The sequence below is a fragment of the Nicotiana sylvestris genome, chromosome 1 (assembly GCF_000393655.2).
Source record: "Nicotiana sylvestris chromosome 1, ASM39365v2, whole genome shotgun sequence".
Lineage (NCBI taxonomy): Eukaryota > Viridiplantae > Streptophyta > Magnoliopsida > Solanales > Solanaceae > Nicotiana > Nicotiana sylvestris.
The window spans coordinates 30,454,137-30,481,585 of NC_091057.1; the positions used below are offsets into that span (position 1 = coordinate 30,454,137).

At 37.0% G+C, this 27,449-nt stretch overlaps 1 protein-coding gene across 1 annotated transcript; it reads left to right on the forward strand.

Annotated features, from left to right (window-relative positions):
- The first annotated feature begins 23,217 nt into the window (after positions 1–23,217).
- Positions 23,218–25,653, forward strand: LOC104248904 (protein PROTON GRADIENT REGULATION 5, chloroplastic). Its single transcript, XM_009805255.2, has 2 exons — positions 23,218–23,805; positions 25,391–25,653. The coding sequence occupies exons 1-2, from the start codon at positions 23,551–23,553 to the stop codon at positions 25,493–25,495; spliced, it is 360 nt and encodes a 119-aa protein (XP_009803557.1). The 5' UTR covers positions 23,218–23,550; the 3' UTR covers positions 25,496–25,653.
- The last annotated feature ends 1,796 nt before the right edge of the window (positions 25,654–27,449 follow it).

Genomic DNA, 27,449 nt, shown 5'->3' on the forward strand with positions numbered 1-27,449 from the left:
CCAGCTTCTTTATTTTCTTGTTTCTCCTCCTATCTATCCCAATTCCCTTTCCACTAACTCTCTACCTCTTAGTTTTGTTACTAAATCTATTCCTTCTTCCTCTCCAAGGCCTTGTACGAGTCACAATCCAGTACATTTCACTCCTCCTGCACCTACATCTTTCCCTTCTCCTTTTCAGTGGAGAAGGTCCTCCAGAGATACCCATTCTTCGACCTATTTAAAGGATTATATATGTAGTGCATTTTACTTGACTTATTTAACCTCAACATGTTTTGTAGCCTCAACCTCACCTCCTACTCTACCTATTGCTGATATTTCCCATTCTAATCAGGATTTGCTCAACTCAACTTCTCATATTCATGAGCCAACTACTTTTTCCCAAGCCTATTTACATCCTTATTGGCAGAAAGCAATGGGCACAGGAGTTTGAGGCTTTGGAAGCCAACAACACTTGGGATGTAGTTCTTCTTCCTAAAGGGAAAAAGGCACTATTTTGTAAATGAGTTTACACAGTTAAATACAAGGTAGATGGCAGTGTCGAAAGGTTCAAGGCACGACTAGTCATTCGAGGGGATGTTCAACGAGAATGCATTGATTACACAAAAACTTTTTCACCTATGTTCAAGATGATACTGTGAGATGCCTATTAGCAGTTGCAGTTAAAAAGGGCTGGAATTTGTTTCAATTAGACTTTAAAAATGCTTTTCTTCATGCTAGACCCCACAGTGTGGGATAATACTAGGTATGTTGTTATTGTTGTAATGCATTTCTTCATGGTGATTTGCAAGAAGAAGTATGTATGAAGTTTCCTGCTGGTATGCAACCTCCTAATTTTAATCATGTATGCAGATTGAGGAAGTCTTTATATGGTCTAAAACAAGCTTCATGACAGTGGTATGCAAGACTAATTGCTATACTTAATTTTAAAGGGTATTCTCATTCTCCGAATGACTACTCCCTATTTTTCAAAAAAATAACTATTAGAGTGTGCATCCTTACAGTTTGTGTTGATGATATATATAGACATCAAAATTTTCGGATCAAATCCATATGAAATTTGGGCAAAATCCTATTAAGATACTACAAGTAGAGTCCATCGAGGTTTCTTGGAGGCTACTCTATCTGAAACCCCAACTTGGAGGTACTCTACTTGAAACCCTAGCTTTGAGGGTACTCTACCCAAAACCCTAGCTACACTTATAAAAGGGGCCCACATATTCCCTTTGAAAGCATCTCGAAATTCCATAAAAATTCATGGAATTTTCACACAAAGATCAAAGACACTAAATATTATATTTCTCAAAATCACTGAAGTGATCAACGGATGGTCTTCCTTTTCCCAGAGATCAAATACATCCTAAGGAAGTTCGAATCATTCTACATTCGAGAAATACGTTGGTTAAGCCCTCGAATCACGAAGAACGATCTAGAGAGAAGAATCAAGGGAACAAACAGAATTGTACCTATAAAATTATGTTTCTTCATATTTATAATGTGGTTACAATTTATTTTTGTATCATAAATAATTTATTGCAAACAATATCCTTTTAACAAGAGATGATCTTACTGAGATGGCTCTTCTAAAGGACTTTCTTCACTCGGAATTCAAATAAAAGACTTGGGGAAAACTCATTTTTTCCTTGCGATGGAACTTTTAAGGGAATCTCAAGGACTGATTGTTACACAAAGAAAGTTTACCTTGGAATTGTTGTCTGAATTTGACTGTCTTGACAAGAAACTAGATGTTTCTCCCCTTGAGCCATCAACTAAACTTTATGCTGATGTTGGTGAGATTTTGCCCGATCCTACTGTTTATTGTCAACTACAGGGAAAGCTTAATTGTTTGACTCATACCCGCTTAGATTTATCCTTTTACGTTCAGCATTTGAGTCCTCGGGCAACCTCATTTTCAAGCAGCCATTCACTATCTTCGTTACTTACTTGCCAATCGGGGTCTTGGTTTGTTTTTTAGAATTGATCCCTCTTTTCAGCTGCTTGTTTTTTGTGATTCCGACTGGCATTCTTCTCTGAAGATCGTCACTCTGTTAGCGACTATTTGATTAGCCTTGGTGGCTCAAAATCAATAAAACAACCTTTAATTTCTCTTTCCTCTGCCGAAGTAGAGTACAGATCCATGAGCCGCATTGTTGCCGAACTTACTTGGCTCCTTCGTTTACTATCTGACTTCACCATTTCACTATCTCTTCCGGTCCCTCTTCTTTCTGATAGTCAAGGCACCATACATATCGCTCGAAATCCCATTTTTCCATGAGCATACCAAGAATGTGGAGCTTGATTGTCATTTTGTTCGCCAGCAGCAAGTTATCGACAAGTTGGGGTTTCTTCACACCCCTCCAAGTTGAGGGGGGGTGTTGATAATAATACTCCTGATTCTAATCGTCAAAGAGCCAAGGGAGATGAAAGAAAAATTAGGGCTTTGGTTGTATCGAATGAAAGAGGAAAATGTTTTGACAAGTTTAAGGAAAGGTTTGAGTTGGTCTTGTCTGAAATTACAAAAGGAAAATAGGCCAGAAGTTTTGGACTTCCGGAGCAGGCCAACAATTTACACATATACAACCCAATAGAAGGAGAATACATCCCAAAAAGGAAAAGAACAAAACACAATATTTTCTCATACTCAGAAACTAGAAATTTGGAAACATTGGATACTTCTAGAATATACACACGTATTTGTAGATAAGTTTTTCCTTTTTCTGTAATTATTATCACACAGTCAATTATGTATAGGAGATTTCTGACAAATTAGTTTGGAAGAATATTCTTTATGCCCTTTCTCTTTTGTATATATACAATACCATGTACATATTTGAATATACAGAAAATCAATATAGAAGAAAACATCCTAAATTCTATATCTTACTACAAGTCCGGAACCTAAATGTGGTTCTTTTTTATTCAAAATACGTTTTTAATTGTAAAAAAATTATTTTTCTACATAAAACGTGGTATAGTACCGCATTTTACCTTAACGCAGTTATATACCGCGATTTACAGGGGCTGATTTGACTAATATATAAAACGTAATTTATTATCGCGATTTATATAAAATACGGTAATAGACCGCATTTTATATACAGAAGTTTTATATCCCTTCCCTTTCCCTCACTGCCCATCTTCTTCTTCATTTTAAAAATCAAAAACGCACCCTCCCCCATTAACAAACAAAAAAATCTCGTGTGGAGCTCACCCGTCCCACAAAAAGTAAAAATTCTCGGTCCCACATCCTAGTTAAGGCAATATTTTGTTGTGGGTTGCTTGTTTCGGCTTCAAATCGCCAAATCTTCAACTTTCCAAAAACCTTAAATCGAGTTATTTCAACTTAATTTTTGTTAAAACTCGTATAAAAATGCATATTAATTGTTTTGAATGTGTTGTATGTTGTTTTGTATATTTTTTGCGATTAAATTGGTATATTATTTTATCCGGACTAAGATATTAATGTTGTAAAAAAATCTAATATAATTGTGAAATCGTTATTATTTGTTATAAAAATTTAATAAATTACTATTAATTTTTTATATGTATTTTTGTGATTACAATGTATTTGTTGTGTTTTGTTTGGTTTAAATTATTTTTTTGCTTAAAAACTAGTAATATAGAGCCTTTTAGAGTAGTAAAATGTAATGTCTTTTAACGTAGTAAAATATAGTGCCTTTTAGCGTAGTAAAATGTAGAGCCTTTTAGGGTAGTATAATGTAATGCCTTTTAGCGTAGTAAAATGTAGTGCCTTTTAGCGTAATTTTCCTGTAGTTTAAGTATCTCTTATACTCAAAAATACGCCAAATAATTTATAGATCAAACACAAACTTTGTCCAATTATAGTCAACATATATTTCGTGCTACTGGGCCGCAAATATCGAGCATGGAACACATATGTGAATATTTATTTACAAAAAATAATTATTTAATTTACAAACTAACATATAAAATTGTAATACTATCACATAAAATTATAAAACTAACACATAGAATAAGTTGGTGCTACTGGGCCACAAATATCGAGCCTGAAACCCATATGTGAATATTTATTTATAAAAAATAATTATTTAATTTACAAACTAACATATAAAATTTTAATAAACTAACACACACATAGAAGAAAATAGAATAAGTTGGTGCTACTGGGCCGCAAATATCGAGTCTGGAACCCATATATGAATCTTTAATAATTAAATATTGTTTATTTATAAAAAATAATTATTTAATTGACAAAAAAATATAAAATTATTAAACTAACACATAAAATTATAAAACTAACATATAGAATAAGTTGGTGCTACTGGGCCGCAAATATCGAGCCTGAAACCCATATGTGAATATTTATTTATAAAAAATAATTATTTAATTTACAAACTAACATATAAAATTTTAATACTAACACATAAAATTATAAAACTAACACATAGAATAAGTTGGTGCTACTGGGCCGCAAATATCGAGCCTGGAACCCATATGTGAATATTTGTTTATAAAAAATAATTATTTAATTTACAAACTAACATATAAAATTTTAATAAACTAACGCACATATACAAGAAAATAGAATAAGTTGGTGCTACTGGGCCGCAAATATCGAGCCTGGAACCCATATATGAATCTTTAATAATTAAATATTATTTATTTCTAAAAATTAATTATTTAATTGACAAACAAACATATAAAATTATTAATCTAACACATAAAATTATAAAACTAACATATAGAATAAGTTGATGCTACTGGGCCACAAATATCGAGCCTGGAACCCATATGTGAATATTTATTTGTAAAAATAACTATTTAATTTACAAACTAACATATAAAATTTTAATACTAACACATAAAATTATAAAACTAACATATAGAATAAGTTGGTGCTACTGAACTGCAAATATTGAGCGTGGAACCCATATGTGAATATTTATTTATAAAAAATAATTATTTAATTTACAAATTAACATATAAAATTTTAATAAACTAACACACACGTAGAAGAAAATAGAATAAGTTGGTGCTACTGGGCCGCAAATATCGAGCCTAGAACACATATGTGAATATTTATTTATAAAAAATAATTATTTAATTTATAAACTAACATATAAAATTATAATAAAACTAACACACATATGTAAAATTAATTGTGAATACATCATAATTAAATATGAGCGTATAATTATAAATATTTAATTATTTAATTTACAAATAAACATATAAAATTATAAAACTAACATGTACTTAATATTGTTTAATTTACACTAGACGACATGGAGGTGCCGCCAATTCATCCCGGACCTTCCAGCGATGAGCTGCTCTCGTTACAAGGCGATCATAGGTCCGCCCACATATTGGAGGGTGAGTTACTGACCCAGACTCTCTAGGAGAGTGGACGACATGTGGGACTTTCTGCATGGAAGAGTTCTCCATGATCGTGTAGTCGTGCGCTTGCGGGATACAGGTTTCTATAGGATGATTGAGATCGGGCGGTTGTAGCTCGATTGGTCATTTCTCACGGCCCTGATAGAGCAGTGGCGGCCGGAGATGCACACATTCCACCTGCCTATTGGCGATGCCACTATCACACTCCAAGATGTGGAGGTTTTATATGGGTTGCCCGTTGATGGACAACCCGTTGCTCTGTCGCCCCCTATGAGAGAGATGACAGGTACACAGTACCTAGACATGCTGCATCGGCTCACTGCTTTCTGCCCAGAGGATGAGAATGTACTGCATGGAACCGGTCATTTTTCATTGACGACTATTCGACTGTGGTTGGATGCATTGCATCCTCAGATCGATGGTGATATACCGGATTATCATGTTGACCGGTATACGATGTTGCTGGTACTACTGTTGTTTGAAGGGGTCTTATTCTCGAACACTTCGGGGAACCTAGTCAGCTTGTGATTTCTTCATCATCTTGAGCAGCTAGATGACTTACCCCAGTATAGTTGGAGCTCTGTTGTTCTCGCCTACTTATACAGATGTATAAGTCGGGTGAGCATGGGCACCCAGTGTGAGGTTGCTGGATTCTTGCCGCTACTGCAAGTGACAACATATTGCCTATACTTTATTCATTATAACATACCTACTAAAAATATATCTTAAATTTTATGTCCACTTTTTATGTTAGGTTTGGGCCTGGGAGCGGTTTCTGTAGTTGCAGCCACCTCTACCACCACTACCTCCAGATGTACCACCTCCGTTTCTCCCTCTAGCTAGGAGGTGGGTACTCTGACGGAGACAGATGTGTGAGTATGAGGCTCGGCATAATCTCTCCTTGTGCAGGGATATATTGGATTTGCTAGATGGCGCACAGGTAAATGAATATCTAACTATACTTGTCATTGCTTTAGACACAACTTGCATATACTAACGTTCCTTTTCATACTTAATAGTTCATCTGGACGCCATACAACGACGCGTTGATAGTTGGGTTGCCCGATTATTGCTCGGTCGGGCGACTTATGTGGGCCTCTTCCATCACGTTGTTCTGCCTTGATATTGTGGAGTGTAATGCCACCGAGCTGGTACTTTGCCAGTTTGGCAGGCCGCATCTCATACCGACCCCGCCCACCTGGTAGACCACACATTACTAGCGGGATGATCATATCAGGGTGACAACACATTTTTGGCATTCCTGCAGGAGCAGCTATTTATTTGGGACGATCGACTAGAGTTGATTCCCCCCTCCCCCATTATCGAGTCGGCAGGATACTGAGCATGATTATATGCCCTGGTACCGCAGCGTTACCCGACTTTTCGTCGGGAACCCATTCATCGAGCTGGCGGGTGGTATGTTTCATACGCCGGGATGCACGAGGCACTGGTATGTTATTTGGTATTCTTACTTATAATTGTGCTCTAGCGTTCCGTGATTGATATGCCTTTATTGTTTTGCAGGATATTAGGCTACATTTAGTCCACCAGTTGGGACTGCAGATGCAGCAGCATGCCGGCGATCCTGCGGTCGCTTTGCAGGAGTATGGCCAGCAGGTTACAGAGCTGGCTACCAGGACACTCCAAGCCAGAGAGGACCAGCGCTTAGAGCACATACCTACTTATATGGCACCAGAGAACTACCATCGGGGTAGGCCTATCCCACAAGCGAGGGGACCAAGAAGCAGGGTTGTCCTCCGAGGCAGGGGTGCCCCACGAGGCAGGCTATCCCACGAGGACGTGGGGGCCAATGAGGAGGTGGTCCCCAGCAAACGGGCGTTGAGGCACCTGTTTAGGCACCTGATGAGGATGTTGGGGATGTTGGAGATGATATGTCGGGTGACCTCCATCAGCCAGACGAGCATCCCAGTAGCATGCTGTCGTACAGCCTTCAGCTGGCGTTCACTCCAGCCACATCGCTGATGATCCCGTCAGATCCACTGTTGATCACGGGCACGAACATTAACGGACATGATTGGGAGCAGATGTTTGCAGGCCCTTAGACCGCTGCTGAGGATCGGCCGTGCCGAGATGTAGATGGTGGGCGCCAGCTGAGTTATGGCTCATCGTCGACGGGTGGTGTGGATCTTTCACAGGCGCAGGTATGTTTGTATTGGTATTAATTTTAAATATTTTTTTCTCATTGATTCACAATATATAAATTCATAATTTTCTTATTAAGGCTTCATCCCAGCCTGTTACGGAGGCCACTTTGGGCGATGCTGAGCAGGATGCGACGGATGCTTATATTCAGGAGCCCGGAGAGACCATGATAAGAAATTGCTTTTGACTTAACACATACATTACTAATATATATTTTCATATACTGAATTGACTTATTCTTTTGTAGGTTGTTGATGGACCGACGACCCCTTCTACCGATCCTGCCAACACTACTGACGATCATGCTGCAGCGCATCCTCCGATAAAGAAGCGACGTAATAAGGATGATTCTGATAGCGTATCCAGGCGGGATGGGATGCACCTCAGGCCAGCGGCTACATTGAAGCACACAGGATGTGGGACACATTGATTTTTTTTTTTGTATTTTATGTACGCTATGTAAATATTATTTTATGTAAATAATAACACTAATTTTTTATGCTTACATAATATGCACATTATGTTTTTATTTCCCATTTCTTCTTTATTTTGACACTACAAAACAAACACAAACATAGAAACTTAACATAATTTAAATGCAATACAACTAATGAAAACACATGACACCAGAAACATAAAGATATAGTACTACACTCAACACATACATGTCATTGTTTGGTCACCACCGCCTAGTATTCTCTGCTCCAGCCACTTAAATTTCTCTTCCAACTTATTTTTTTCTTCTTCTACCTCTTTGAGTTTTTCCTTCAACTCCGCAATTTCTCGTTTATATTCGCGTTCATCTTCCCACTATTTTTTGGTCAAATCATGAAGATACTACAAAAAAAATTTGTAGCATTCCTGCTCACAGGGTTCATTAAGCCATACCTCAAAGTTGCAAAAATTTTCGTTGTTGCGTCCAAACTTGTTCACACACATCCAGTATATGCGCCTAACTTGACCGTCATTCCAACAGTCCGCCATCATACATCATTTGCCACATTGGCACATTGGTACATACATGTAGTCAGACATTTGTTAATGCTAAAAAAACCTGCTTTTATGAAAAGTTTTGCTATTTGTTATGGTTAAGCGCAGATACTAACTAGAATGCGCCTGTTATTTATAGGCAAGGCAACACAGAAAATGTAGTATTAGATCGGGCTATATATATTCACGCAAAATGTAGTATTTAACCGCATTATGCTAAAGATTATTTCTTATACAGAATAACTTTTTCGCAGTGGGGCAGCTTTTCAGATCAATAATACAACACACAAATTGTAATATTAAATCGCGCTATATATATATATATATATTCACGCAAAACATAGTATTTAACCACGCTATGCTAAATATTCTTTCTGGTACAAAACAACTTTTTCGCAGTGGAACAACTTTTCAGATGGGCAAGACAACACACAAAACGTAGTATTAAACCGCGCTATATATATTCATGCAAAAGGTAGTATTTAATTGCCGTTATGCTATGCGTTTCCCTATATATATAGTCACATACTCAAAGCATAAAATACACTCACAAACTCAAACCCTAAAGACATAAAACACACTCATATACTCAAACCCTAAACTATGGATGACTCTTCCTCTACCAAAAGAGCCCTATCTTACTCTTCTAATAGTAGCTACCTTACTCTTCTACTAGCAGTGATAATGAAGAAGAGAATCTTCCAATATTTGAAGTGGTTATGACTGATTCATGCATCGACGACAACGATCTGGTAAATTATTATGTCCATTAAACTTTATTTCTTTAAAATAAAATACTTTTGTTTCTTGTACCTTAACTCCATAAATTATATATACATTAGTATTGTATATCTTCATTCAGTTTCATATTTTCCGAAACTTAATAGTAATGCTTTTTTTAAAGTATATTCCAAGAAAATTATACAAGCATCTTCCTCCAACATTAGAACACGCGGTTCTTCACCATCGTGGCAAAGAGTGGTATGTAAATATGAGTGTTGGTGATCAAAGAAGGTTCAAGGTAGGATGGAGACTTTTTGTGTTGGATAATTTTATCAGGCAAGGTTTCGTCGTCAAATTTATGTTGGTTGATGTTTCACCACTGCGTGCTATCGTCAATGTGGATGTGAAGGGAGACGAATATTCTGTTTGTACTAATCTATTTTTTACTTGGTACTAGGATGTGTTTGCGTTGATTTATCCTTTTATTATCTTGTATTTTCATGTATTTTGCTTATTTTCAATTTACGTTGGTTGATGTTTCACCAACAGATGCTATCTTCAATGTTCAAGTGAAGGGTGACGGATATCCTGTTTGTACTAATCCGTTTTTTACTTTCTGCTAGGATGTGTTTCTGTAATTTATCCTTTTATTATCTTGTATTTTCATGTATGTTGCTTTAGTTATGGTTGTTGTGCATTTTTCTCTTGAACTATTATGTTATGAAATTTCAATGTTCATATTGGTCTTCTTTACTAACACCAATAAGTTGAATGTTGGTACTATCATATCATCATCCCAATTCAAAAGGTCATGTTTCATTCTGTTCAAATCATACTTAACATCCATTTGCGTGTAGTTTCTACCAATTTTAGAGTGAAACTCATTCGTTTAGTCAACTGAAAAAGGTTAAATATCAATAAGATGTAACAAGGCTGTGGAACATTATTTTATTTGATACATCTTGCAACATAAACAAGTACAGACAACTATTACAAAAAATATTACGAAAACAAAACACTAGGTGTATCCTTGATAGTTGGGTACATTAGATGAACTTGCACCAGGACCTGGATTACGACCGCCACCCAAACCAGCTGAAGGACATTTATGGTGGTTGTGTCCTGTTTGCGAGCATATGCCACATTTACGCGCATAAAGGGTATCACAAACATCCATTTGGTTCCGTATACGCGTTCTCTTTTGCACTTGCAGCTTGCGCAAATAGTCCTTGTTACACAACATTTTAAATGGTTCCGGCGGTCAATAATGCTCAGCACCCAATGGCTGCAACTGCCCACTATATGTGTTTACGTATGCAGCAACACTATATTGCCTACCAAGATAGTTGATTGCCCCTAAACCAACTTGTTGAAATCACTTCATGGCATGTGCGTACGGCATGTGGTAGATGGTCCATTTCCCATATGAACACAACCTGCCGGCGTCATTCACGGTGTGTAGATTATTCCCGCAGTGTCCGCAGATAGTGGTGCGAACATCAAAAACACCCTGATCATGATCATACTGTAAATATGAATGTCAATGTGCTCGCCTCCTATATTTCTCAAATCTTATCATCGGTATTGGGATAAATTCAACACCCATGTCCATCAATTCCGATGCAGCTCTATGCCTTTCAACAAACCTCTTCGCCATCTGTTTGAATGTCATTCGGACCATGACAGTGACAGGCAACGTGCAGACTTCAATAGCCCGTTGAATGACTCCGACACATTTGTAGTCAGGGCTCCCCATCATCTGCCACCATCAGCATGCAATGTCCACTTGTGAAGCTCATGTCCTATCAGCCAATTATAGGCTCTTTCGTCTAACTGACAGATTGCTTTCATGCGCCTCCTGAATTTGCACTGCTGGTGCTCAGTTGCAGCTATCCATATTAAATCATACAATTCCTTGGTGGGATATTTCTTCTGGAAATTGGCCTTCATGTGCCTCACATAGTAACTGTGGTATGCATAGGGTTCCTGCCATTCAGGCAAATGCCATACAGAACTTAAAATACCACCATGTCGATCAGATATTAGATAAATACCTAAACGCTGTTTGACAACGTGCTGCTTCAAGTGGTTCAAAATTATCATCCATGTCTCTTCGCTTTCATTGTCACAAATGGAAAAAACTAGTGGAAATATTAGTCCATTGACATCTACTGCAACGGCGATCAACAACTTAATATCATACTTTCCATAGACATGAGTACCGTCTATGGAAATTACCGGACGACAATGCACAAAATCATCAATTGCTGGTTTAAATACCCAGAACACGTAATTGAATATATATTTCGGTATTCCCGGACTCCGCTCATGCCTCCATTCAACAACAGTCCCGAGGTTAAATTGTTTCAGTGCAGCCATGTACCTGGGTAGAGATGAAAATGACTTATCCCAGTCACCATAAATAATTTCAAATGCACGTTTGCACCCGAGATATGCCTTTCTTTTGGTAATAGTACACCCATATTCCTGGTGGACGGATGTAATACACTCTTTGATCTTGTACCTAATGGACACTTCTAAGTGTGGAATCAAGACAAGAGAAATCAAGTCTACATCCAAGTTAAAGTGATTCTCATTGAATGTGTCCATTTCACAAACATGGGTGCTATTAAATTTACCCACTTTCCATAACCCTGTTTCCTTCTTGCTCGTACGCAACATCCAGTTACAACCCATAAAGTATCTACGACATACGACCTTGTATACCCCCGTTGTTGACTCTCATACCATCATCTCACAGCACTCTCTTATGCTGTACATTTTTACAGCCCTGGTTAGGCGAGCTTTATTGGAAAAAATACATGCCCTTTTCCAACAGCGTTGGCCTAGACTCATCCCACATCGCTGACCGAAATTCATCAGTATCCCTTGTGAGGGCATCCACATCCAGCATACTTAGCAAATTATCAAGGTAGGGAATATGCCTTGAATGAAACAGCACGTGAGACTCGTACACTCTTGGTCTAATAGGAGAAGTAGGAGCATGCTCCCTCGTCAGCTCAGGTTCGACATTCACTTCCTCATCCTCATCACCCTCGTCAGGGAAAGGTGTGTCATCTCTAGACTCATCGGCATTGTTGTCAAAATCGCTATTATCTTCCTCACTCTGCGTAGCTGCCAAATCCCGAGTAAATACGTCATCTACAGGCAACTAAGTGAGGTCAAGACCATCAAGTTGCTCGTTTTCACTACACAAATAACAAAATGATAAGCTACTCAAATTGATAAATACTTTACATTTAGCTATATCACTTCACTTACAAGTCGTACTGTGTTGACATTCCATGATTGACATTTTTCTGTTGGTGATGACTTCCGGATGGACCACTGTGATCCAACATGCCAAAACTACACATATTCCAACTGGGCGTGGGGTCATAACTTGTAAAATTTATATCCGAACAGTACCCCCTATGGAATATATGAGTGTTAATACAAATTTAATTCAACAAAAAAAATATCATAACAGAAAGGAAAGTTGAAGTTTACCAGTCATCTCGTGGATTATGTAAAGTAGGAGAGAAATTATTTTCTCACTTCTCGTTCGCCCGCGGAGATAACTTAACATCCGGCCAAACTCTTTCAGCCGGAACCTGTTGGGCTAAAATTGCTCCAAAATAACCACCCGATGATTGAGGGTTATTCCTGCTTTGTGCAATCTCATTATTGCGAATGTCTTCAGCCTTGAAGTACATTTCCAACAATTTTATCATAATAAATTCTCTGTATTCATCCGGAAACCTCAAAAAATCTCTCAGAGTTTCATCGTCTTGGATGTTAAACTTAGAATAACAAGCAAACCCTTGCGGAGTCATAGAATATAGATACCTTCCAGTTATTTTAAGATTCACCGGACGTTTGTTCAATCTCATTTTATTTCATAACAACGATACTAGTTTATCGTATGTCATTGTAAGTGGGAACTTAACATGATACTGTGGAGATAAACTATAGCTCACTGAGTTATTTTCCACCACAACCTCAACCCCTCCCCCCCCCCCCCCCCAATATAATGAAACCCTTACTTTTCGCTCTTCAGACATTATGAACAAACCTTGAGAATTTAACAACAAGAAAAATTTATAAAGAAGTTGGAGTATTTCTGAATGATAATTCTCATAACCCTTAACTCATTTATATAAGGCAATGCCCAATTCCGGGGGTCAAATTTTTTGAAGTAAAATGCGGTTTAAAAAAGCATTTTACATATTTGAATTATTGTTATGTCAGTTAAGCGCAGAACAATTATTGGTGGGCCAACTTAACATGTAACACGTGGTTCCTAACCGCGATATATATAAAACGCTATAATGTACCACGTTTTATATATATCGCTGTTAGGAACCGCGTTTTACCTTAACGGCTCAAACAGCTGTTAAGGTAAAACGCGGTACAGTACAACGTTTTATGTAGAAACGTAACTTTTTTTTTACACTTAAAAACGTATTTTGAGTAAAAAAGAACCACATTTAAGTTCCGAATTCCTCTTTTACCAAACACATCAATTGCTTATCATCACTTTCTTAATACATAATTGCTTTTTTATTAAGTCAATTTCAGCACGAGAAAGAGCTTACTAACAGTTAATATTTTTAGCTATCTACAATCATCTAACCCAAACATGCTCCTTGTTATGTCGGAGGTTTGCTTTCTGTTCTTTTGCAGTTTTATAGGCGGAGAGGTCGTTAAGTGAAACATTTAAACGAAATTCTATATTAAATGCCTTTAATGACATATTGTCAATACACAATAGGTACAATGATAATCTACTGTCTTCATATAAATAAGTTAGCAAAACCCTTGTTTATTAATTCTATTATAGTACTATAGTAAGCCAAGGAAACAACATAGGGACCAATACTCCGACTAGTCTGAATTTTTATACGTCCACAGATATTACCATGACTTTCGGGCTCATTTTATGGCGTTTCGCGGTCATGCAACATATATTTTTATGGTTATATCTACTTTTTCGTGTATATTAATACATGCTGATTGATATTTCACTTTATCGTAAATTTTCTTCAATTTCCTTGTCCATATATTTGATATTCATGCTTATAGATATTAATCTTGGACAACATACATATTTTTGTAGTTTTTTTCCCTATTGGCGTCATTCTTCATTAAAGTTCATGCATTAATTGTGCTCGCCCTTAAAGTCCCAACAAACCTTAGAACTTTTTTGCTCTTTTCGCCTTTGATAATGCTGTTTAAAATGTGAACTAGATTGAATTTCTGAAAATTTTTAGGGCATGTTCTAGATGCGCTAGCACTAAATCAAGCAATAATGAGAAGTATTTCTAAACGAGTTTCATTTCTGAAATACAGTGGAATTGACAAGCAATTCAATTCTCGAAAGCCCTTAGAAGCTTCATATATCAAACCTACTACTATTATCAACGGCTGAAATTTCATTTCTCCCTACTTACATGCATTAAATATGAAACAAAAAGACATTTATGTACTCCTACTTGTTTCAAACGTTTTTGCACCGTCCAATTGTCAACTAATTGTATGCGAACTGAGGATTCCAAGTTTCTTGGATTGTTTAAGACTTCGTGTACAGTTTAGAACCATAAAAAAGTTCGATAAATAGTTTAAACCTCGGGAAAAATACAGTTAAAATTTGTGCCAAATCGACGAATGTCTTGTGAACTAGATTCATCTATGAGTTTTAGACTGGTGAGAGGCTCTAGCAAAGCAATTGAGACAACTTGTGATACTGAAAAATCATACAGAAGGGCGTTTAGCTATGAGTTTTAGTTTTTTTCGCTGCTTTTTTTCTAAATTTTTCGCGCAGATAGCTCTTCATAACAATTCTTATTGTTATGTCGAGAAAGAGGCAAACCCGAAAATAAAGAAAGTAAAGAACACCAAATTTTAACGTGGAAAATCCTTCAAGTCGAAGGTAAAAATCACGTACGGGATCACAAAGATCCAAAAAGCTCTACTATAACAATAAGAGGGTTACAAAGGTTCTCCAAATTGACTACACAAACGGAGCAACAATAGCAGCAAGAGCAACAACAAATCAATTGAAGAAAGAGGAGACTCCACAAAAACAAAGCTATTGTTCGAGGCTCGAAATCAGATGCTACGAGCCTCCAAATCCGATCTCCACCGTTCAAATCAAACACCAAGATTTACGAACACTCAGTCAAAATTTCAGCCCGATCCAACGGTTAACTAATAAGAAAAAGTGATTTGAAGTTGGCTAGTCGAAATAAAAATCTGCAGCAAAACAAATACTTTTCTTCTCTCTTCTCTCTTGATGAAAGCTCTCTCAAAAACCACTATTATGTGCTTAAGTCTTTCAAAGACTTGTATCAATGAGCATAGAATAATTCTTCAAGGTTGTCCTATTTATAGATCATGAGTGGTGCTTTCTTTTAAAGCCAAAACCAACTCTAAATAGGAACAAAAATCGAATCCAATTCCGAATAGGAATGGAAACCAAAAGAGAATAGGATTAGGGCATTAGGCCTTTGGCTGGACAACATGGGCATATTTGCACGAATAGCAGAATTTTGTTTGTATTGATTATGCTTTTTAACACTAACATTCATCGTTGGGTCAAACCATTCACACTTGAATAATACAGTATTCTTTAAAGGTTCTTCACGATATTCTACTTGTATAATCTCTTGTATCCGACCATAGTAGTCACCAACATTTGGATCCGATATACAAACTCCACTGTTCATTGTTGATCTTGCGCTACTATGACTTTCTGTGTGAAATTTATATCCATTAACAAAATACACTGAATGACATATCGTGCTTGTCAATGGTCCATGAGCAAGGCTACGCAAGAATGTATTCTCTATATGGTTGCTTTGAACCTATTAAAAAAATTGTGAGACTTAGTTAAATTTAACAAGTCAATTTATGTACATTATTATATAAAAGTAAATTATTGTTGTAGGCTTACATATTGCTTGAACCATATAGAGAAATATGTTTCGAGATTCTCTTCTATTTGATCCTGAGATAAATTCGGATATTCTTCTTGTAAACATTCCATGTACATACTTCATTGCAACAAAATAAGTTAAAATTAGTGCTTCTGATATATGAATATTTGTTATATTAAGAAAGTATAACTTTCAAATGTTACCTTACAAATGGCTCAACCTCTTTACAATTTAGTAGAATGTAAGTTTGGGCAGCCTTGATTTCTTCCAAGGATAAACTCCTCTTTTTTGCTTCTCCCATAGTCGACCCAGATGTGTAAATATTGATAAATTTCCTTTATGATCTTCTACAACACCACCATCATCATTCTGGTCCACATTATGATCACGTGTAATGACATGAGGTTCAAAATAATGAGAAAATAATTGTGTTGACTCTATCATCAAGTATGCTTCACAAGTAGATCCCTCAACACTAGCTTTATTCCCAATCATTTTTTTTCAAAGTTCCAAGGTACCTAAATAGATAAATGAATGGACCATTAAATTAAAAAGTCATGTGTAGCATACTTGTCATTTTTGTGACATAGAAGTTTTAAATTTACCTCTCAAAAGGATACATCCATCGATATTGTACAGGTCCATCAATTCTTGCTTCATATGGCAGGTGCACGGGCAAATGTTCCATTGAGTTAAAGAACCCCGGTGGAAATATACGTTCCAACTTACACAAGATCTGTGGGATGTCTATTTCTAATCTCTCCATGTCATCCACTAGTAGAGTGGTCGAAGTAAGATCTTTAAAAAATAAGCTCAATTCTGTAAGTGCCTGCCACACATTGCTAGGAAGTAGTAGGCATTAATCATTGCATGAACACGTGGCAATCATAACTTTTCATGCCAAATAACCTAGACTTGTTCGTCTCTAGACATCGACCCAAATTTGAAACATACCCATCTGGAAACTTCAAACTTTTCACCCAATCAAATAAGATATCTCCTGCTTCATTGTCTATTGTATATGCAGCTTTGGGATATTTTCCACTAGCATCCTTTGCCAACTGAGGTCTATCGCAATAGGTTAGCATATCCAGACGTGCTTTGGATTGTCTTTGATTTTGTCTTTAACATTAAGAACTATGTTAAATACATTATCAAAGATATTCTTTTCAATATGCATGACGTCAAGATTATGCCGAATCATGTTAGAACTCCAATAAGGTAAATCCCAAAAGATGCTTCACTTTTTCCATCCACAAGATTTACATATTCTCGAATTAACTACTTGTGCATCTTCCTCTGTTACTTTCCTTAGCCCTAACTCACTAATTTGGTTCAAAATTTCCTCTCCCGTTCTAAGTGTTGATGGTAGTCTTTTGACAGTATGACCTTTAAGAAAGTTTTTACGATCTTTCCTAAATGGATGATGTTGGTCAAGGAACATTCTATGACTATCAAACCAAGTTGTTTTCCCACCATGACGTAATCTAAAAGATTGTGGGTCCTCCATACAATAAGGACATGCTAACTTTCCAGCAGTACTCCATCCTGATAACATAGAATATGCTGGAAAGTCATTGATTGTCCACGTCAAAGCCGCCCTTAATTGAAAGTGTTGCTTTTTTGAGATGTCAAATGCTTCCACACCTTCCTCCCATAACAAGGTCAATTCTTTTATTAGAGGTTGTAGAAAAATATCAATTTTTTGTTTAGGATTGGTTGGCCCTGGAACAATGACAGTTAAGAACATGTACGCCTCTTTCAGACACATCCAAGGAGGTAAGTTGTATGGAGTGACAATCACCGGCCACGAAGAGTATTTTCTTACTGATTGAACAAATGGTTGGAAACTATCAGTACATAACCCCAGCCTCACATTCCTTGGTTCAACAGCAAAAAATGGATGAGTTTCATTGAAGTGCTTCCAAGCCTCAAAGTCTGATGGGTGACGCATTACCCCCTCCTCTTATATATCCTCATGATGCCATCTTATGTCACCGACGGTAGCATAAGATGCATATAATCTTCGCAATCTAGGAATCAAAGGAAAATAATACATCCTTTTATAAGGGACTAATTTCCTCTTACGAGAACCAACGCGACGTTTAAACCTCTCGTAGCCACAAAACTTGCAAAATGTGAGGCCTTCATCGTCACCCCAATGCAACATACATCCTGAATTACAACAATCAATCTTTTCAACCGGCAAACCCAAGCTATGCACTAGCTTCTTAGTTTGATAATAACTTTCAAGCATTATGTTATCTTCAGGTAAAGCCTCTTTCAGCAATTGCATCATTTGGTCATATCCCCTTTGTGATAAAGTGTTCTCCATTTTAATGTTTAGCATCCTAGAAACTACTGCGAGTTGAGAGTGGGAAGAACCAGGATACAATTCTGTATCAGCGGCCTTTAGCAAATCATAAAACCTTTGAGACTCAGGATTAGGATCCTCCCCCATTGAAGGATTAGACTCGTCCTCCATTGAAGGCTCAAAATGATGAGACGACTCAACTTCAGTATTACTATAAGATTGCCAACTAGAACCCTGGCCAAAGTTGGGTCCAACTGCATCTAAAATCATTTGTCGGTATGGATTGTCATATCCTAATGCAGGTTGAACACCACCATGTAGATCACTGCTAGAAGACGTCACACCAGTCACATCTTTTTCCCCTCGATACTTCCAAATAGAATAGTTTTCAACAAATCTAAACTTAAAAAGGTGAAATCTAACTGTTTCAACATCCATGTATATAATGTTGCGACATTTTTTACATGGACATCGAACATTATCACCACTCATGCGATTTCGCTGAGAACGTGCAAACAGGAGAAAGCTATCTACGCCAGTTACAAAATTAGAATTAATACCCCCTCGGCCATCCAACATCTCGTACATCCAAGCACGCTCTAAATTATCCATATTCCTATTTAATATAGAAACAAAACAGGATAATCAAACTTCTTTTTTCTACGAGTAAGATAATAAATATATATATATATATATATATATATATATATAAACTAATTATTTTAGGCAAACAAATATATATAAAAAGACATCAAAAACTCCTGCTTAGTAAACACAAGAATGCCACCATCTTCTCAATCATACCAAGGCTACAGGGAGATCAGTGAAATACTAATATTTCATATGCAGAAGAAAAGTTCTCATATACCAAACAATGATGAAATTCGAAGTCAAATAGATGTAAATATCTACCAAAGATGATCAACTGATTCTACAAGGCAAAATTTGTTTGAATAACTTAAAAGAAAGTGACACATTATTTTACCTGTCAACAATGTTGCTAGAACATGCTTGCTGATATGGGAAAAAAGGAAGTGCAGGAACTACAGTTAGACATAAATGGCAATTATTCAACTAAAATAAGAAAAAAACTCACTAGATCAAATCGCAGTAAAATAGCAGATACAGTAGAAACTAATCCATAGACTTTCTCAAATTCAACTTCAAATTATATAAACCCTAATAAGATGAAGAGGGGAGAACAAAAATTACATACTCCAAACCTTCTTACAAACAAAGGAGATTGAATAATAAAAGGATCTTGCACTTTGGGAGATTTCATCAAGGGGAAAAAATGAAAAATTGCTTATCACAACCAAAGTCAAGAATTGATAGATACTATTCTATATCAATTTTAAGTCAAATTAAAACCCAATTTTGCTAATAACACATTACTTCTTCACCAAGACAAGCACAAAAAGAGTCAGTAAAACTGTAAAAGAAGTAAATACAAATATAGTGAAAACCTAATTGGTCACGTAAAAAAGATCCTATCTTGACAATTAAACCAGAAACACAAGTCCAACCATGAAAGAAAAGAACTTTACATACAAAAAAGCCCCATTTTACAATTAAAATCTGATAAAGCTCCAAGCCCTAGCTGCTCCAAATTGATGCAAATAAAGTAAGAAGAAAACAATTAATTTGAAAATGTTCACTCACATTCAGTGTAATGAACATAGTATTCGTAGTCATTGGCATCGCCATCAAGCTACTGATTCATAAGAAACAGAAGAAGAAACAAATTAAATTCATCTACACACCTTAGATTCACGTTGGCTACTAATTTTTGCTCTTGTTCTTGCCCTCAAGTGTATTTTCCATTGATTTTGCTCCCAACCGCCTATATTTGCTCCCAGCGTTCTACCCTGTTAGACGAAGAAGAGACCGAACTTTTACCAATTTTGTGCCTAGGGTAAATAATTAAGTGGTAATCAGCGACGGATTTAGCTACGGCTTAATTTCCGTCGCTAATAATGAAGGAGCTTAAAAATTTGATAAAGAAATTAAGCATAGCGACGGAAATTTCGTTGCTAATTCTGTCGCTGTAGGTAAATAAATTTTGTCGCTCAGGTTTTGTCGCTGAATCCGTAGCTAAATTGAGGGCGCCAATATTTAGCGACGATTTTTCGATTTCGTTGTTATTCTGTTGCTATATTATATACTGATTATTTTTTGGCTTTTTTTGCAACGAAACTATTATTCCGTAGCCAATCTGTCGCTAATCAGCGACGAAACTAAGTTTGTCGCTAAAATCCGTCGCTAAATGTTGTTTTTTGTAGTGAGACTTGACTCCGCGAGCCACTACTAACGAGCACTTAGTGAGCTTCCATTGGCCATTAAAGAGGGCATTATGGTAACCTTCATCGTCTAATCTTTCTGCGGAGATCAAATTGAAAGGAAATTCTGGAGCATGCTTGACATCTTGAAGAACTAACATTGAAACATTATTAGTTTTCAAACAAACTGTGCCAACATCAAACACCTTAAATTCACTGGCATTGCCCATATTTAACACTCCAGAATCAACAGGAGTATAAGATGAGAAAAAAATCTTTTCTTGGTGTGACATGTGATGTAGCTCCAGAATCTACTATCCAGCTAGTCTCATGGGATAACAAATTGATTGCGTTTTCATCATAAGCAAAAAGAAGGTCATCTCGAACAATAACAGCAACATTGTTCTCGTTATTTTCAGCTTTCTTTCCTTCTCTAGTGTCTTGATTCAACTTGCGGCAAAACCTTTTGATGTGTCCTTTCTTGCCACAACGGTTGCATGTAATATTATAGTATTTGGACCTTGACTTGCTTCTACTTTTACCTCTACTCCTTGAGCCTCTTGTTCTATCTCTCCCCCGGTCTTCTGTAACCAAGATATCTGCTTGTAAGGATGAACCCTGAGATTTTCTCCTTACTTCCTCCTTTAACACACCACTCTTGGTATATTCCATGGTCACCTTACCTGCAGGAGCTGAATTTGTCAAAGAAACATGAAGAGTTTTCCAAGAGTTTGGAAGAGTATTAAGAAGCCAAAATCATTGTATCTCATCATCAAAATTAACTCCCATTCCAGACAGTTGATCAAGGAAGAACCTCTAGCTTTTCCCACAATGATCTTCGCATGTGTCTCGTTCACAATATGGTTGCGAATATTATCTTCAATCCATTGGCGTATATATCCACATACTTGTTGGTACTCGAAATCCCAATCTTCATCAGATACACTCTCGGGTTTATGAGCTGCAAAAATGGGTAGATGCATCTTCTTCACGAACAACAAATCTTTCATCTTGCTTCTCCAAATATTATAATTTCTCCAATTTAAACATACCATCTTGCTCATATTCGCCTCCATTCCGTAACAACCTGGATAAATAACCAAGGCTATGATACCACTATTATGTCGAGAAAGAGGCAAACCCGAAAATAAAGAAAGTAAAGAACACCAAATTTTAACGTGGAAAACCCTTCAAATCGAAGGTAAAAATAATGGGGCCACAAAGATCCAAAAAGCTCAACTATAACAATAAGAGTGTTACAAGGGTTCTCCAAATTAGCTACACAACAAGTGTCAAACACGGAGCAACAATAGCAACAAAAGCAACAATAAATCAATTGAAGAAAGAGGAAACTCCACAAAAATGAAGTTGTTGTTCGAGACTCGAAATCAGATACTGCGAGCCTCCAAATCCGATCTCCACCGTCTAAATCAAACATCAAGATGTTACGAACACTCAATCAATATTTCAGTCTGATCCAACGAATAACGAATCCGAAAACGTAATTTGAAGTTGGTTGGTCGAAATAAAAATCTGCAGCAAAATAAATACTTTTCTTCTATCTTCTCTCTTGATGAAAACTCTCTCAAAAACCACTCTTATGTGCTTAAGTCTTTCAATACAGATCATGAGTGGTGCTTTCCCTTAACGCCAAAACCAACTCTAAATAGGAACAAAAATCAAATCCAATTCCGAATAGGAATGGAAACCAAAAGAGAATAGGATTAGGCCATTGGGCCTTTGGCTGGACAACATGGGCATGTGCCCAACACTTATAACTTTTAATCTGCAAATGGATTTACAAATGGCTAAGTTGGTTTGGTGAATGATTTCCTACAGGAAGACCTGGGATTGATTTCCCTCATCAGCAACCTCCTTAGTTTGAACTCGCACCAGGCTTGCCTATGTATTTCGTGGGAATTTTTGAAAAAAAAAAAATACTATTATACACTTAAAACGTCTGATCGGCTGCTCACTTTGTTTAATATATTCATTCAGTACCAATACAAACTAAAACTACACTAAAGTGGAAGAGCTAGTATAGACGCTAGAAGTAGCTAGTCTATAACCAAAGCCTCACGATAAATTAGCCTTATGAAGTGAATCTTAAGTAAGGGGCTTAGCCCGTAGACCTACCAAGCAAAGAGACTGAGAGTAAGCATAAGCTCATCTCTTTGCGTAAATTTTAAATTAGGTGGTTCACAAAATTCATCATTAATAACATTTAAATAGAAATACAGAATAAAATAGTTCAAGCTCCAAAATTGTGACTCATAATTTGCGATCATTAAAAGACTTTTAAACAATAAATAAATCCAACGGCTACAATTTCACAAGGATGATCAAGAATGAATGGTAGTGGACCCCATATGGAGAAAAAGAGCCACTAGAATAGAAGATACAGATCTCCCAAACAGATGGAATGAAGAAAAAGAAAATGGGGACCATAAAAAAAACAAGAATCTTACTCCTATTATTCAAGTAAAATAAAATACGTGTTGCTGGAAAAAATCAAAGTCCAATACAAAAAATCAAAGCCAGCCAATGCAATTGTGTGGTTCTCAACATTCCATCTTGTTTTTCCTTTCCTTCACTACCACTCAAAAAAAACCAAAGGCTACCAAGTTTACAACCAACCCCTTCTTCATAAACCACAAAAAAAATCTTTTATAACACAACAAGTTCTAAATCACAACCACAACAACAAAGAACCATTCAATATTGAAGATTTTAAGTAGCTTGTAGTTGAAAATTCTAAGTATTTTCAATGGCAACAACTACAACTTCAATTTCAGCTACTACTTCTTTTTCTTCATCTATTGGTGGTGAAGATTATGGCATTCTTGCTAGGAAAGTGCCAATGAACGTACGTATGGGAAAACCAGTGAGATCAAGGCCAATGATGGGGAATGTTAATGATGGGAAAGGATTATTTGCTCCTATTGTTGTTGTCACTAGGAATATTGTTGGCAAGAAACGTTTCAATCAGCTTAGGGGCAAAGCTATTGCTTTACACTCTCAGGTACTAACCATTTACTAGCAGATTTTTCTTTTTTAAAATAACGGTAGTGTTGAGATCAATTTGAAGTGACTCCTTGGAGCAACGGTAAAGTCATTTTCATGTGACCTATAGATTACAAGTCCAAACCACTGATACTTGCATCAGGATAGGCTGCAGCCTTTTTCTGAATCCCGCGTGAATTCGGGATACTTCGTGCACAGAGCTGTCCTTTAGTGTTGAGTTTGCGCCAGACTATTTCATTAGATACTTATTTCCTCACACCAACATATATACTGAATAACTCGATTTGCTCGCTAGATGGACATAAATTACGTTTTTTTGTGTCTGCTCAAAATTTTTAATATCAATCACCTGTTGTTTTGCACTCACGCCATTGACCACTGGGAGCATCGTTGAGTGCTCTATCTAACTGCTTTTGGTTGATGTCCTTTTTCTCTCTCCCTATATTCTTAATATCTTAGTTGTGGTAGAATTTGGGTAGATATAGCTTTTGCAATAGTCTTTCTTAATGTGATGGTATTGAATGCTCTAACAATGTTCTAATTTGGAAATAAAGTCAGCAATATATCACAGTTGTTTGGTAAAAGAAATGATCAAATGTAAATTAATTTCAAGATTTAAAGACAACTACGTGTTATTTTCAAATTGAGAACAAAATCTTTAGTTTTGTCTATTTGGATTGATTTTGAACTTATGGTTCAGTTTTAAAAGTTTCAAATCCTTAAAATTTTATAGCATCAGTTCGAATGAATGTGAAACAAGGGTTCAAACAAAGAGCGGTTTAAGATTGTATTTCCAATTCAAACTTTTAATATTACTGTTCTAAACAAGTAGGTTATGTTTTTTAATCTTCAATTTGACCAGATGTCCTGTAACATCGAACTTGATCAATTTATCTTTTAAAGTAAACTTGTGATAGAATATTTACACGAGAATTACTTTAAAATGATAACAAAATAAAACATATTTAAAAGATTTTATCGAGGACAGTTTGTAATTGGATGTTCTAAGATAAATGTAGTGTTTGAGTCTCCAAGAAAGGGGAAATACCAAATTGTCGGGTCGACCAAAACTAATTGCATTCGCCAGCTAAAAAGTGTATAAAATATGTATATTATATGTTTATAATGCACACATACATAAACATATCCGTTGAGCGAGAGCACTTCCACACGGGACTCTCAAATCACTATGGCCGACTTTTGTCTCTGTCGACCAGTTGGTCTCACACTCAGGTAGGCTTATACCATTACGCTCACGAGCAGAATCTTAGCATGAGCCTACCTTCGTACACCTCTGTTACTCTTTAGGAGGCATCCGCCCCAGATAAACTACCCACCTTGCAGTGTCCCACCCTAATGATTGGTGCGGCGGTTAGGCATCCTTAGACGAAAGATCGGTTAGGTATGTATGTATGTATGTATGTATGTATGTATGTATGTATGTATGTATGTATGTGTGTGTATATATATATATATCTAAAGAATAACCGAGAGGCGAAGAGGTCACAATTCGAACATCAATGTTACAATTTTGTGCAAGATATAATACTAAAAAGGAATTGTGTATGGTATTTGATTTTCAGGTAATCACAGAGTTCTGCAAATCAATAGGAGCAGATCAGAAGCAAAGGCAAGGATTGATCCGACTAGCAAAGAAGAATGGTGAAAGACTTGGATTTCTTGCTTGATATCAGCTTTATATATTATATGTATGGTGTCCCATACCATTGACATGGGAAATGTTGTTATGATCAAATAGCTTAGCTATAGCTTTGTGTACTTGAAACAACTCAATGTTGATACAACTTAGTTATCTGTATTATTCAAACATATGCGTTTTAGTCTAGGTATGCCTTCTTGTTTCAACACTTAGATTCTATCCATATTCACTATATTAACTCTTTTAAGGAAATAACAAAGTTCTAGAGAAATTTTCGAAAGAAAGGCAGATCTTCAGGAAAAGTAACGGTGACAAGGTTTCGTTACTTTTGACCTCTCCTCGCTCCAAAAGTCCAAATTGCTTTTAAATTTGAACGTCTTGTGTAGGGGGAGACATGGAATGCGTCTCACTGTTTAATGTTAAGTGGGAGGTTTAGAATACGCGAATCAAGCTGTTTAATTTTCGGTATTAGTCCAAACATATATTCTTCAAGTTTGTTTAAATGAAATGTCCATATTAAAAAACCCTTAAATGGAGTACTATAAGTCACAATTGTAAGTCATTCGAAATATTTAAAAGATACAACAACATACAGTATTATCCCACACCGTGAGCTCTGGGCGCAAACCTTACCCCTACATTGTGAGGATAGAGAAGTTGTTTCCAATAGACCCTCGGCTCAGGAAAGCATAAGCACCACATTAATGAAAGCATAGACAAGACGGGAAGGTACCAAAAAGCCATATAAAAGCAAAATAAAAACAACAAGATAGTAAGGCGAACAACAATGAAAGAAAACAACGGTTAATCATACAAACCTACTACCAATAGAAAGCGAGGTTGCGTGCCAATACTACTGTTACAAACACTCTAGACTACCTACTCTACTACCCTAATCCTCAACCTCCATACCTTCCTATCATGGGTCATGTCCTCGGTCAGCCGAAGCTGCGTCATGTCTTGCCTAATCACCTCTCCTCACCTCTTCTTTGACCTACCTCTACCTCTCCATAGACCCTCCAATGTCAATCTCTCACACCTCCTTCACCGGAGCGTATGTGCTCCTCCTCCTCACATGACCAAACCACCTAAGTCGCGCTTCCCGTATTTTGTCCTCAATAGGGGTCACAACCACCTTGTCGCGAATAACCTCATTTCTGAGCCTATCTAACATGGTGTGCCCGCACATCCATCTCAACATCCTCATCTTTGCTACCTTCATCTTCTGGACATGAGCGATCTTGACTGGCCAACACTCCGCCCGATACAACATCGTTGGTCTGACCACCATTCTGTAGAACTTGCCTTTAAATTTCGGTGGCACCTTCTTGTCACACAAAACACTGGAAGCGAGTCTCCATTTCATCCATCCCGCTACAAATACGATGTGTGACATCTTTATCAATCTCCCCACCCCCCTGAATAATAGACCCAAGGTACTTAAAACTCCTTCTCCTAGGGATGGCCTGCGAGTCCCGCCTCACCTCCCCTTCCCCTCTTTGAGTCTCGCCACTAAACTTACACTCCAAGTATTTTGTCTTGGTTCTGCTCAACTTGAAACCTTTAGATTGTAGGGTCTTCCTCCATACCTCTAATTGCGCGTTCACACCGTCTCGCATATCGTCAATTAATACAATATCATCTGCAAATAGCATGCACCACGGCGCCTCCCCTTGGATGTGTCGCGTTAGTACGTCCATCACCAGAGCAAACAAAAAAGGGTTGAGTGCCAACCCCTGATGCAACCCCATCATAACCGGAAAATGGTCCGAGTCCTCCCCACCCACCCGCTGTCCTCACTCAGGTCCTTAATCCATCATCATGTCCTTAATCAACCTAACGTAGGCAACAGGTACACCTCTAGCCTCCAAACATCTCCACAAAATCTCCCTCAGAACTTTGACGTATGTCCTTTCTAAGTCGATGAACACCATATGCAAGTCCTTTCTTTGCCTATACTGCTCCATCAATATCCTCACAAG